The 11,468-nt window shown below is 60.6% G+C and overlaps 1 protein-coding gene across 1 annotated transcript in view; it reads left to right on the forward strand.

The window, feature by feature from the left end:
• JAG2 (jagged 2) overlaps nucleotides 1-11,468 on the forward strand; it is a 25,954-nt gene that overhangs the window by 3,880 nt on the left and 10,606 nt on the right. Inside the window, exons 4-7 of the mRNA XM_023508859.1 lie at nucleotides 74-424; nucleotides 8,088-8,145; nucleotides 9,794-10,045; nucleotides 10,139-10,199. Of these exons, the coding sequence (XP_023364627.1) occupies nucleotides 74-424; nucleotides 8,088-8,145; nucleotides 9,794-10,045; nucleotides 10,139-10,199 (722 nt within the window). The remainder of the gene's footprint in view (nucleotides 1-73; nucleotides 425-8,087; nucleotides 8,146-9,793; nucleotides 10,046-10,138; nucleotides 10,200-11,468) is intronic.

Raw genomic sequence — 11,468 nt, forward strand, 5'->3', positions numbered from 1 at the left:
CCCCCATCCCGCGTGCCCAGCCCACAGACCCCGGCCCGCGCCTCCCTCCGCTCTCCTGATGCCTTATTTTTAGGCGGCGCGGCCCATGGGCTATTTCGAGCTGCAGCTGAGCGCGCTGCGGAACGTGAACGGCGAGCTGCTGAGCGGCGCCTGCTGTGACGGCGACGGCCGAACGACGCGCGCGGGGGGCTGCGGCCACGACGAGTGCGACACGTACGTGCGCGTGTGCCTTAAGGAGTACCAGGCCAAGGTGACGCCCACGGGGCCCTGCAGCTACGGCCACGGTGCCACGCCCGTGCTGGGCGGCAACTCCTTCTACCTGCCGCCGGCGGGCGCTGCGGGGGATCGAGCGCGGGCACGGGTCCGGGCTAGCGGCGACCAGGACCCGGGCCTCGTCATCATCCCCTTTCAATTCGCCTGGCCGGTACGTGCGTCCCCATCCCTCGCGCTTTAACCCTACCCACTCCTGGCGCACCCCGGAGCCCACTCCTGCCCAGCGGCGATCCGCTGCGCTTTCCAGCACCTGCGGCCGGCACTGCCTGCGGGCCGCGCGCGCCCGGACGGGGCGGGGCCGGCAGGGGGCGCCGCGAGGCGGCCCGGCCCGGGGCGCGTGCTCTGTGGGCCTAGCCCGCGTCTGGCCACGTGTGCGCGCGGGGGTCCGCGAGGCCGACCCGGCGCGGGGTCGCGGCGAGGGCGGAGCAGCGTCGTGTGCCTGCGTTCCCCTGCGCGTGTCTGTCTGGGTTGGGAGGCGCCCCGGCACAGGCAGGCCGCAGAGGCATGTGCGCCGCGCGTGCTGGGGCTGGTCTGGGGCAGGCCCTGGCGGAGCAGCACCGGGCCCGCGGCCAGCCTGTGCCCGCCCCAAAGTTTCCTGGATGCCCAAGGGCAAGGGCGGAGCGCGGGACCTGGGCCAGGGTGGGGGGCCTAAATGCTTTAGTATTGGTGGAAGCCCCTGAGGCTGGCGAATAGGCCCCTAGGAGATAAAACAGGTCTCTGGTGCTGTGACCTTCTGTGGCATCTCCTGTTTGTGGGTTTTTCGGCTTTGTTGTTTCTTGGAGGCCAGTGGTGTCCCTTAGGGGGTGGCCAGTCAGGCAGGAGCCCCAGGCCTGGGCATGATGGTGGAAGTCAGGGTCCTGGTCAGTGGCAGACAAGTGCCCCTCCTTTTGGTGCCCCTGGATGGTGCTAAGGCCTGGGTAGATAGGCAGGGAGCTGGAAGTAGGCAGGCCCAGATGGCTGGCTGTTGTGTGAAGTAGGACTTGGCTGTAGTTTTCAGGGTCCTTTCCTACCTACTTGGTGGCTTGTGCTGCAGGCCTGGAGTTGAGTGAAAAGGAGGAACAGGTCAGGGCAGCTGGCTGGGCCTGGGGGAGTCCTGGAGGTGGGCACTGTGGCCTTGTAGGCCTGTGATAAGTGAGTAGTTGGAGCAGGATGCAGCAGTCCATCTTTCCTATTAAAGACTTTTGTCTAGTCCAGTTAGGAGTGTGTCCACCTGATACACTTGTCCTAAAAGAGATTGGTGTCCAGGTCCAGCCAAGAGTAGACCAGTAGGGTCTCCCTTATAGGAGACTAGGCTCCTGTCTAGGCCACACCTTGGGTGAGCCCAGCCAGGCAGCCTTGCTTGCTGCACCTCACTCCTTCCTGAGCTCCTGTCTGTAGAGGGAAGCTGGCTGCAGCCCCCTCTGGCCATGCCCTTTACCCTTGAGGACCCAGCTGGGTATCCTTTGGCCTCAGGGCCTCCGGGTAGGGATTGTGTCCCTGAGGTGGAAAAGGCAGTGGTGGGCGGTTAGGACAAGCCCAGCCCCTCGCCCCCACGGAGGTGCAGCAGGCAGGTCTGAGCAGGGCCTGCAGCCTGTCATCTGCACTTGGGTCTGAGCCAGCGAGGCTCCAAATCGCTACCTGAGGATGTGTTTTCTGCTCAAGTTGGCAGCAGTGGGTGTGGGGGCAGGGAGGCCTTGGAGGAATGTGGCGGGCCAACGCGTGTCCCTCGTAATTCTTTGCCCCACCAACCGGCCTGCTGGCCAGGTGTGGGATGGGCCAGGGCAGGCCCTGCCTTCCTTGGGGTCGAGCTCTGGGTCTCAGGGCCAGCTCACCTCCCTTCTTCTTGTGCACTGCTGACTCCCTGCTCCAGGAAGGGACAGGCAGCTTGTCCTGGGTGGAGGAGCTGAGGCTGGGGCAGTATTGGTACATTTGGGGGGCAACCTCAGTCTTCTCTCCTGTGTGGCCTGGCTGCCGGGCGTGGAACTGGCGCAGTGATGCCAGCACCCTGGTATTTCCGCTCTGTCGGCAGCAGCCCTGCGGCCACGCTGCCCTGGCTTGCTGCAAGTCCAGCTCCGTATCCATGAGCTGAGGCACATTTGGAACCCACACTTGGCCACAAATGTGGAAGGCAAGGACCTTCTGTGTCCAGGCTCCCTGGGGAATGAGGGTGGGGCCCTGGGTTCCCTGCTGCAGGGCTGCAAGTAGGGCTTTGTAGAAGAAGGATGAAGAGGTCTTGGCTCTGCTGTGGGCCTCCACCACCCCCTGGCCAATGACTGACCCTTCTGACCCCAGCCTCTGCTGGTAACCCAGGCTACCCTCTGTACCCTGACCTATTTTCAGGGTGCTGGGGTTAGTGACCCACGCGAGCATCATGGTAGGTGTTGGTCTCGGGCTCAGTTTCCTTGAACAGGTGGGCCCACTGTGTTCCTGCAGACACCCCTGCTGTCAGAGCCCTGACCAGCTGCAAAACCCCACCCTCCCACCCTCTAGTTCCTTCCCTGGGCTTTATGCTGATTGTTAGTGGGGGAGGGGAGGAGTTGGCGGGCAAGTCCAGCTGGACTGCCCAGCACCATGTTCCATGCACCCACTTGGCTGTGGAGAGGTGGAGCACCACCTGCGAGCAGGCTGCCTTGTATGGGGGCTGCCCTCCCAGGCCTCCCCCCAGTTGCCTCCTGAGCACCCTGGGCACCCTGTCTTGGCCCTGGTGCCTGGTCTCCAGCAGGACAGAGGCTGCATTTGTGTGAAGAGTCAATGCTCTGTGGGTAGCAGGTTGCCCTGAAGCATTAGGAGAGGAGTGGGGCCCTCAGTTAAGCAAGTGGGGGGCTTCCTTCTTTGACCTGGTGGGTAGTGGAGTTGGGGACCCTGCTGGTTGGGGAAGGCCACCTACTATTGTCTAGGGTGTTGGGAGCTCAGCTGCAGGCCTCGGGGCCAGGTGCGTCTGGTGTGTGCTTGCTGTGCCTCTGAGAGTGCTGTGTGCCCCACGTGTACCCGGGCTGGTGGGGAGAGATGAGGTGGCCTGGGGTGGACTCTATGTCTGATGGCTCAGGATACCTGAGGGCCAGGGTTGCCGGAAGGTTCTGGAGCCTGGCTTTCCTCACCTGTGAAATAGATGAGGTGGTGCATTTTTACTGGAGTCTCATGAAGCCAGTGAGGGCTGTGGGGCCTGAGCTCAGGCTCTGCTGATGCCCCCAGCCTGGCTCCTAGGCACCCCCCAGTCCCTCCCCTCCCCTACTGGGCATCCAGCATATGGCCAAGGGGGGCAATTGTAGGCTGGCTAGGGGTGGTTCTGCAGCTGGTCAAGGTTGTGACAACAGTGGTGTCTGGCAGGGACACAACCAGCTTGGCTATGTGAGCCTCCAGCCCAAGGTGGCCCAGTCTGGAGTCTGTGCTTGGGGTCACTTGAGCTGCCCTTTGGCGGGTATGAGGTGCAAGGCCCCTCTGCTTCCTCCTGAGCTTGGGCCTGGAACTTTTGTGTCTCTGGCCTCTTCCCTGGCCCACCTCCAGGGCCTCCTCTTTGCATACTGGGGGCCCATGACCTGTTCTTCCCACACCTCCTAGTAAGACCAGAGGTCCTGTCTGGGAGACACAAGACAGGCTTTGCTGTGCTCCATGCCCAGCTACCTGCCTTATGTGCTGGGCTCTTTGCACAGGGACCATCAGTGCCTGGGCAGGGCGGGCTGCCCTCCAGCAGGGAGGGTTTGGAAGTGCACCTTGGAGGCTGGGCAAACGAGGATGCAGCATGCTAGGGTTTGCAGCAAGGGTTGGAGGGGGCCCTCTCAGGCATCACTGTGGGGTCTTGATAGGAGCGTGGGGCATGCCTATAAGGCAGTCTGCTGGGAGCTGGCCAGGGTCTGAGCTGGAGGTTGTGGTGAGGAGACAGAGATCTTTGTAATTCTAGGCCCCAGCCAGGGTGCCCAGCCCCTCGCTCTTGGAGAACTGAGGTCCCTATGCCCAGATCACAGACATGAGCAAGTTCTTTGTCCCCAGTAAGTAGGTCCAGTAGGGTCCCTGTCTGTAGACTGTAAGCCTGAATGAGGTCCCTATCCTTCAGACCATAGTCTGAGTGGGGCCTCTGTTTGCCAGACTGTAGGCCCAAGTGCGGTTCCTTCCCCTAGAACGTAGGCTAAAGTAGAGTTCTTGTCCTCCAGACCATAGGCTGAGTGGTATTCTGGTCCCCCAGACCATAGGCCCGAGTGAGATCTCTGTCCCCACAACGTAGGCCCAAGTGGGGTCCCTGTCCCCAAATCCGGGCCCTGAGCTGGTGTGACTAGAATCACCCTTCCCCAGTCAGTGAGAGGAGATACTTAAAGACTCATGGCCACTACCCTATTCACTGTGGTGGTGGTGGGGGCTTGGTCTAGAGAGGTTGGGTGGGGTACAGCCAGGCAGGGCTCTGCTGTGGTCTGACCCTCCTGCTATGGCCCTGGGGCCTGGAGTCCTGTGGGGGGATTGGCCCTCCCTTCTTCCCCTCTCCCTCGGGTGACAATGGGCAGAGGCTTGGGCCTCTTCAGGGCTCAGGTTTCAGGAAATGGATCTCTGCTTAGAGCTGCTGGCGCCGGTACCCAGGGCTGGGCTCTGTGGGGGGCCAGTTGGCCCTGTGGGATGCTGAAGGAGAGGAACCAGGTTGGCACCTTGCAAGGCAGCAGGCTCAGGAGGCTGGGCTGGCCTGTGTGTGGGGTGCCCCGGATGTGGGGTCCTGCCCTGTGGATGGAGTGCCCTATATGTGGAGTACCTTGTTTGTGTAGTGCCCTGCATGTGTAGTGCTTTGTAAATGGGGTGCTCTGTGCATGGGTTGCCTTGGACATTGGGTGTCCTATGGATGGGGTGCCCTGGAAGTGAGGTGCTTTGTGGGTGGGGTACCCTGGAAATGGGGTGCCCTATACTATGGGGTAGCCTTGGTGTGGGGTGACCTGGATATGGGGTAGCCTGAACCAGGAGGTGCTTAGGGTGTGGGGTGCCCTGGGCATGGGATATATCACTTCTGGTGGGTCCCTTGGCTCCCTTTTCCATGTCTTTGAGTTATTATCTCAGCCCCATCTGGGAAGATGCTCTCAGCAGGGCCCTGGGTTGGGCCAGGCCTTCAGGGAGAGGTACAGCTGGGCCTCCAAGGGGAGCCTTTCCTCTGGGTGGGCTTCCAGGGACCCAACAGGTAGACAGCCAGTGAGGGGGGGGTGACTGAGAGGAGAGAACCGTTCCTCACCCACTTGCTGGGGGGCCTGGGCGAGTGGTTGGTCTCTGAACTGCTTCAGCCCCCAGGCTCCCAGGCCATCCCTAGAATGGCATAGCACCCTCCCATCCAGCCCAGGCCCCATCATTCCTGCTATTCTGTAGGTTTTGGGGTTGACAACGCTCTGTCCCTGACCATGGCCCACCATGCAGGAAGGACAGAGATGAGAGGTTGCTATTTACAGAGGAGGGACCAGAATCCTGGGGACCAGACTGGGGAAGATGACCTGGGAAAGCCGGCAGGTGGGGTGAGGCGTGCAGGTGCCGCCCCACAGGCTGGCTCAGGTTCTCTCTGATGACTTCCTGCCATCCAGGTGTAGGGACCCCAGCTGGCGGGCGGTGGGGCCCTTGCAGGCGGGCGGGCGCATGTCCCTGTGGGAGCAGGTAACTGGAGCCCTGGGCTTGGGCGAAGGAGGCAGTAATCTTACCTCAGTGGCTGGCGTGGGATTTCCTGGGAGCTGGAAGGAGCTCCCTACTCACCCCAAAGCCCAAGTATGTCCACAGAGGGGGAGACCCAGAGGCCAGGCCTGTGCTTTCCTCTGACTGCCCTGTCTGGTGGCTTGCCCTGCAATGGGGGTCTCAGGCCACCCTGGCTCCATCCTCGTACCCTGGGCCCATTGCCAGCTCTGTGTTCCTGCTGCTTTACATCCAGTGGCCTCAGTCACTGGTGGAGCCTGAGTAGGTATCAGGCCTCTGCAGACTCCAGCGTCCACTGAGCAGCAGGGATGAGGTGTGCCTGACTGTGTCCCATGTGTTCACCCCCGGGTCTCGTTCCTCCTGCTTGGAATGTTCTCTCTGCAGTCTGTTGCCCTCTTTGAGGCTTGCCCTGACACCTCTACCTGGCTACTTTGTCCTGACTCCCACCAGGGCATAGGGTGTCACCCCCAATGGCAAAGACATGCTGCACATTCCATGTATGAATGAGTGAATGAAGAAAGGAAACAAATGTGCAAAGGCAGGGAGCAACCTGGGTGCTCCCGCTGCCAGCAGGAGGTGGGGTAGGACATGGTCAGGGGCGGGTGGCCTTCCAGGTGTGTGGTTGGGCATGCTGGGGTGGATGACTGGGAGAAAGGCAGAAATGGCTGGATGGCCGTGACTGGTGTGGGGGAACTGAGTTTATGAAAGACTTAGAGGTGGGATGGATAGCCTACTGGTAGCCCTGTGTGGCCAGGGAGTATTCTAGAAGGGGATGGGAATGACTGCTGCTTCCAGCTTAAGTTCTCAGGCACAGGTGAGGCCCAGTGATCATCCCCCAGGATATCTGAGAGGTGAGTGCCCAGTGAGGGTCTCCAGTGTAGACCTGGTCATGACCAAAGCCGAGGGTGGGCAAGTGTCATAGCCTCGGGTGTCCACACTCCAGGACAGCTAGAGGGCATGGGCTGGGGGCCAGGAGAGGGTTCTCAAGGCTGTGAGTGTGGTTGGGCAGGGCAAGGGCCAGGAGGTGGGGCCATATCCTTCAGAGAAGTACTGGGAGGGCGAGGTGTGGACTGGGGGGCAGACCTGAGGCCTCAGTGGAATGTTGTGTGCTTGTCCCTGGCACAGCCAGGCCTTAGGGCTGGATGACGGTCTGCCCGGATGCTCTCCAGTGCTGTGTCCTCTTGGGTGGACAGCTAGGAGGCCTGTGCCCCAGAGGGGACTCAGCTCCAGCCCTGCCCAGGTGGAGCCAAGGCCAGTGCAGGGGTGGTCAGTGTGCTCACAGCTGCTGCGGAGGCGCCTAGCAATGAGCTGCTGGTGGCTGTGGTTGCAGAGGTGCCTGAAGCCAGGCAGTGAGGGGAGAGATCTAGGGGATCTTTCCCATCTGAGTGTGCTCTGAGTGATGAGCTCTCCATGGGCTGCTCCAGGTGGGCTGAGGTTGGCCTCACAGGGGGCTGGCCCTACAGTTGCTGACAGTGTCACCTTGTCACAGTGGCTGGGGTATAAGGGCAGATGGTCTGGGAGAAGAGGGGAAAAGTGACCACAGGCTGAGGGTGTGCTGGGCAGTTCCCAGGGCTTCTGGGGCCTTGGTTTCTCCATGTGTGCAGCAGGGCCCCTCCTACCTCTTCTGCTCTGGGGTGGAGGTGAGTGTCTGGCATCCTCCTGTTTACCCTTTGCATGGGGCAGCACCTGCTGTGGCCTCAGTAGGCCCTCTGCCCCTTTACCCTGTGCATCTGGCAGAGGGACAGCTCGGGGGGGAGGTGACAGGGCATTGTCCCTCTTGGGTGGGCTTGTGGTAAGATCCCACATCCCTTACTGTGGGTCACAGCCCAGTGAGGCACCAAGGGTGCTGAAAACACTGGTCCTGGGCTGCCCACTGGACCTTGACCATGGCTGCTCTAGCCTTAGCCACCCTGTCCCCTCTTCTGCCTAAGGCGTCTCCTTCACCCTGTGTTGATGTGAGCAAAACGCCTAAGCCCCTGACCCTGTGTGGCTGTGAAGGGTGGTCCCTCTCCCTCAAGTGGGCACATCTTGGGGCCTACAGAGGAGCTGCCACTAGGGGATCTTGCTAGGGAGAAGCCAGGGCCAGGCAGACTGGGCAGGAGGGAGGGTAGAGTGGGGGCATGAGGCCTCCCCCAGTGCACTGGCAGGCAAGTGGGGCCTCAGCACCTGACCAGTCCCCACCATGTCTGCAGCGCTCCTTCACCCTTATTGTGGAGGCCTGGGACTGGGACAACGACACCACCCCAAATGGTGAGTAAGCCCCAGGCCAAGTGGTTCCTCAGTCATCGTGTCCCTCTGCCTATGGGGACAAAGTCTTCCTATACCCCAGGGATCTTATGTGCTATTTCTCTTTTTGCTCTGGCTGCCAGGGAGCTCTGCCCTGCTAGTGACCTACAGAGCTGTGTGCTATATCCACCCCTCAGTCCCAGCTTCATGCATGTGGTTGTTCTGTGGGGCATGTTCTGTGTCAGAGCCACCTTTGAGTGGCTCTCTCTGGCTTCATGGCCTCCTCTCTGTCTGTCCTGGAACATGGGGTCTCATGGCTGGCCTGTGTGGAGGTCTGTAGGGCCTGCTGTGTGAGGCAGAGAGGGTCTCCAGGGAGGAGTAGTAGCTCGTGCAAAGGCCCCGAGACAGGAGCTCACTGGCTGCGTTTAGGGGCAGGGCCACAGTGAGAATGCTGGCTCTCTCCTGAAGGGGGTGCTCAGGCCACTGTGTGGCAGGTGGGCTGTAGGCCTAGGAAGAAGCCAGTGGGGAGGAGCCACTTGAATCCTGGGGACAGCCAAAGCAACTCAGATCAGGGGCCATGTGTGTGGCAGGGGGAGTACCGGGTGTTCTCAAAAGTGAAGGTGCAGAGTTGGCTGATTGGCCAGACATGGTGAGACTGGGGTCAAGGGTCTCCCCGTGGCCAGTGGGATGGCCATTTATAGGGTAGAATCAATGGTGAGAGGGGCCAGGCTAGGAGTAGCTGCGGGAACCCAGGGTGGCTTAGAGCAATGGTGTCCCTGGGAAGAGGATGACAGCAGGATAGGAAGACTGAGCCCTTCACAGGCCATCGGGGACTTTAACAGCATGAGCGTGAGAGCACCCAGGGTATAGGGTAGTGCTAGGACAGGGCCAGCAAAGGGAACACCTCATGTCTTTTGCTGATGAGGTGGGAGAAGTGAGGTTGAAGGTTCCTTAACCTTTTATTGTGGAAGATTTCAAGTTTGTATAGGAGCACATACAGATTAGTCTCACAGACTCTGTACACAGTGTCACCAGCTGGGGATACCTTCCCCCAGTGGCTTACACCTGTAGTCCCTGCACTTTGATGCAGGGATGAGGATGAGGTGAGAGAATGGCTTTGAGGCCAGGAGTTCCAGACTGTCCTGAACAACTTAGACCCATCTCTGCTAAAAATAAAGCAGCCGGGCATGGTGGTGTCTAGTTCCAGCAGCTCAGGAGGCTGAGGTGGGAGGATGGCCCTAGCCCAGGAGTTCCAGGTTGTAGTAAGCTGTGATGATGCCACACAATAAGACCCTGTCCCTGGGGAAAAAAGTGAGAAGTGGGCTTTAGATGTTGGGTTGCTGAGTCCACACCTGCCTCCGGCCAAGGGGAGGCTTTTAATAGGCAGAAATCATGTGTTTGGTGCCTCTGTAAGCAAGTTACAGTGTAGGAGAGGGGAGGATAGGTGAGGGCTGGGCTCCATGCCAGGTGGCTGCAGGCGTGGGGATGCCAGGTTCGTGTCTCTTAGCTGGGCCTTCCCTGACCCTCTGCCTCTGGTGGGGAGCAGGTGTGGGGGGCCTGGTGGTCCAGGGCAGGCCTCTCTGGGCCTGGTGGCGTCCCTGCTGCCCACTCGTCCACCTGCCCTGGCTGGGCTGGTCTCTCCAGCCTGTGCTGACTCTGCTACCTCCCCAAGAGGAGCTGCTGATTGAGCGGGTGTCACACGCGGGCATGATCAACCCTGAGGACCGCTGGAAAAGCCTGCACTTCAGCGGCCATGTGGCACACCTGGAGCTGCAGATCCGCGTGCGCTGTGATGAGAACTACTACAGCGCCACCTGCAACAAGTTCTGCCGGCCCCGGAACGACTTTTTTGGTCACTACACCTGTGACCAGTATGGCAACAAGGCTTGCATGGACGGCTGGATGGGCGTGGAGTGCAAGGAAGGTGCGGGGGCTACACAAGGGCAGGGCCATCACCCTCACGGGTGCCGGGCCAGGACTGGCTGCAGTTGTGCCCCTCTGTCCTCTCTGTCCACAGCCGTGTGCAAACAAGGATGTAACCTGCTCCATGGGGGATGCAGTGTGCCCGGGGAGTGCAAGTGAGTGTCGCCAGCTGCCCCTTCCTTGCCTTCATCTCCCTCACTTAGGGGAAGCCACTGAGCCACTACTCAGGTGGAGTCTCTCCTGCTCCTCTGAGCCCTGCAAGGGCATGCCCTGCTGGTGGCATGTATCTGATGGCAGGAACCCCACAAGGACAGCATGGAAGGGATGAGAGGGCAGCTGGACCTGGCAGTACCACCCATGGGGGTGGGGGTCTGAGCTGGTGGGAGGTCTATGAGGCCAAGGGGAGGACACATTGGTGGGTTTAGAGCCTCAGACCTGGGCATAATGGGGAGGAGGAAGGGTAGTGGCCACTGTGCATGGAGGCAGGAGGTTGCAGGCTACAGAAAGGCAGCAGCTGGGATTCTGAGTGGGGAGGGGAGGAAGACATGAGCTGCTGTGGTAGTTGGCCTTTCATAGGTCCTGGGGTGAAGCCTAGAGATTTGTGAAAGAGTTTGACATAGGGTGGAGAGGAAAAGTGAGGTTAGCAGGGCCCTTAAGCCATAGAATGTGAGCTGTCATGACTGGGGTTGGGATGGCCCAGGAGAAGTAGGCCAGACAAAGGGACAAAGAGGAGGCTACTACGATAGGTGATGGTGGAGGGTGATGTTTGAGGAGGACTCCTGGCCTGGCCTGTGCCATTCCGGTAGTGTCTAAAGCCAATCTGGGGGAAGAGGGGAGGAGGCGGAGGAACGAGCCCCAGCCCCAGTGGATCGAGGGGTCCAGAGGGTGGGAGAGTGGCTGGGTGCTGGTGGCCCAGTGCAGACTGCAGAGGCCACTGGACCTTGACCAGGGTGCTGGGGGGTGTGGAGGTTAGACAAGGAGGGGTGGGCACCTTGGCTGTGTGGGGGAGCAGAAAGCTGATGGGGTAGCTGGAGGGGAGGGGGGGCAGGGTTGGAGCAGGCAGGGTGGGTGGCTGTGGCCCTGGGAGCCATGGGAGGGCTACAGTGATGCCCTTGTGCCAGCCCTGGACCACACTGACTCCAGGAGCTGGTTTGCTTCCATATGCGATTTTCAGAGGGTACCGAGGCACAGGGAGGTTAGGTAATTTCCCCAAGATCACAGTGCTGAGTTATGGAGAGGCTGACTCTGGAGCCAGGCTGGGGGTGAGGGTTGACCCTACACTGGCCTGGTGGTCGGGTTGGCCTGGAAGGTGGTGTGAGAGACAGCCCTGGCCAATTTGGGGGCAAGGAGGAGGCAGGGCAAGGTAGGGGCTCACTTGTACACATGGGCATTTTAGACAAGTTGAGCTACCTGATCCAGGGTAG

The sequence above is a fragment of the Otolemur garnettii genome, unplaced genomic scaffold (assembly GCF_000181295.1).
Source record: "Otolemur garnettii isolate 467f Iridium unplaced genomic scaffold, OtoGar3 scaffold00283, whole genome shotgun sequence".
NCBI classification, from domain to species: domain Eukaryota; kingdom Metazoa; phylum Chordata; class Mammalia; order Primates; family Galagidae; genus Otolemur; species Otolemur garnettii.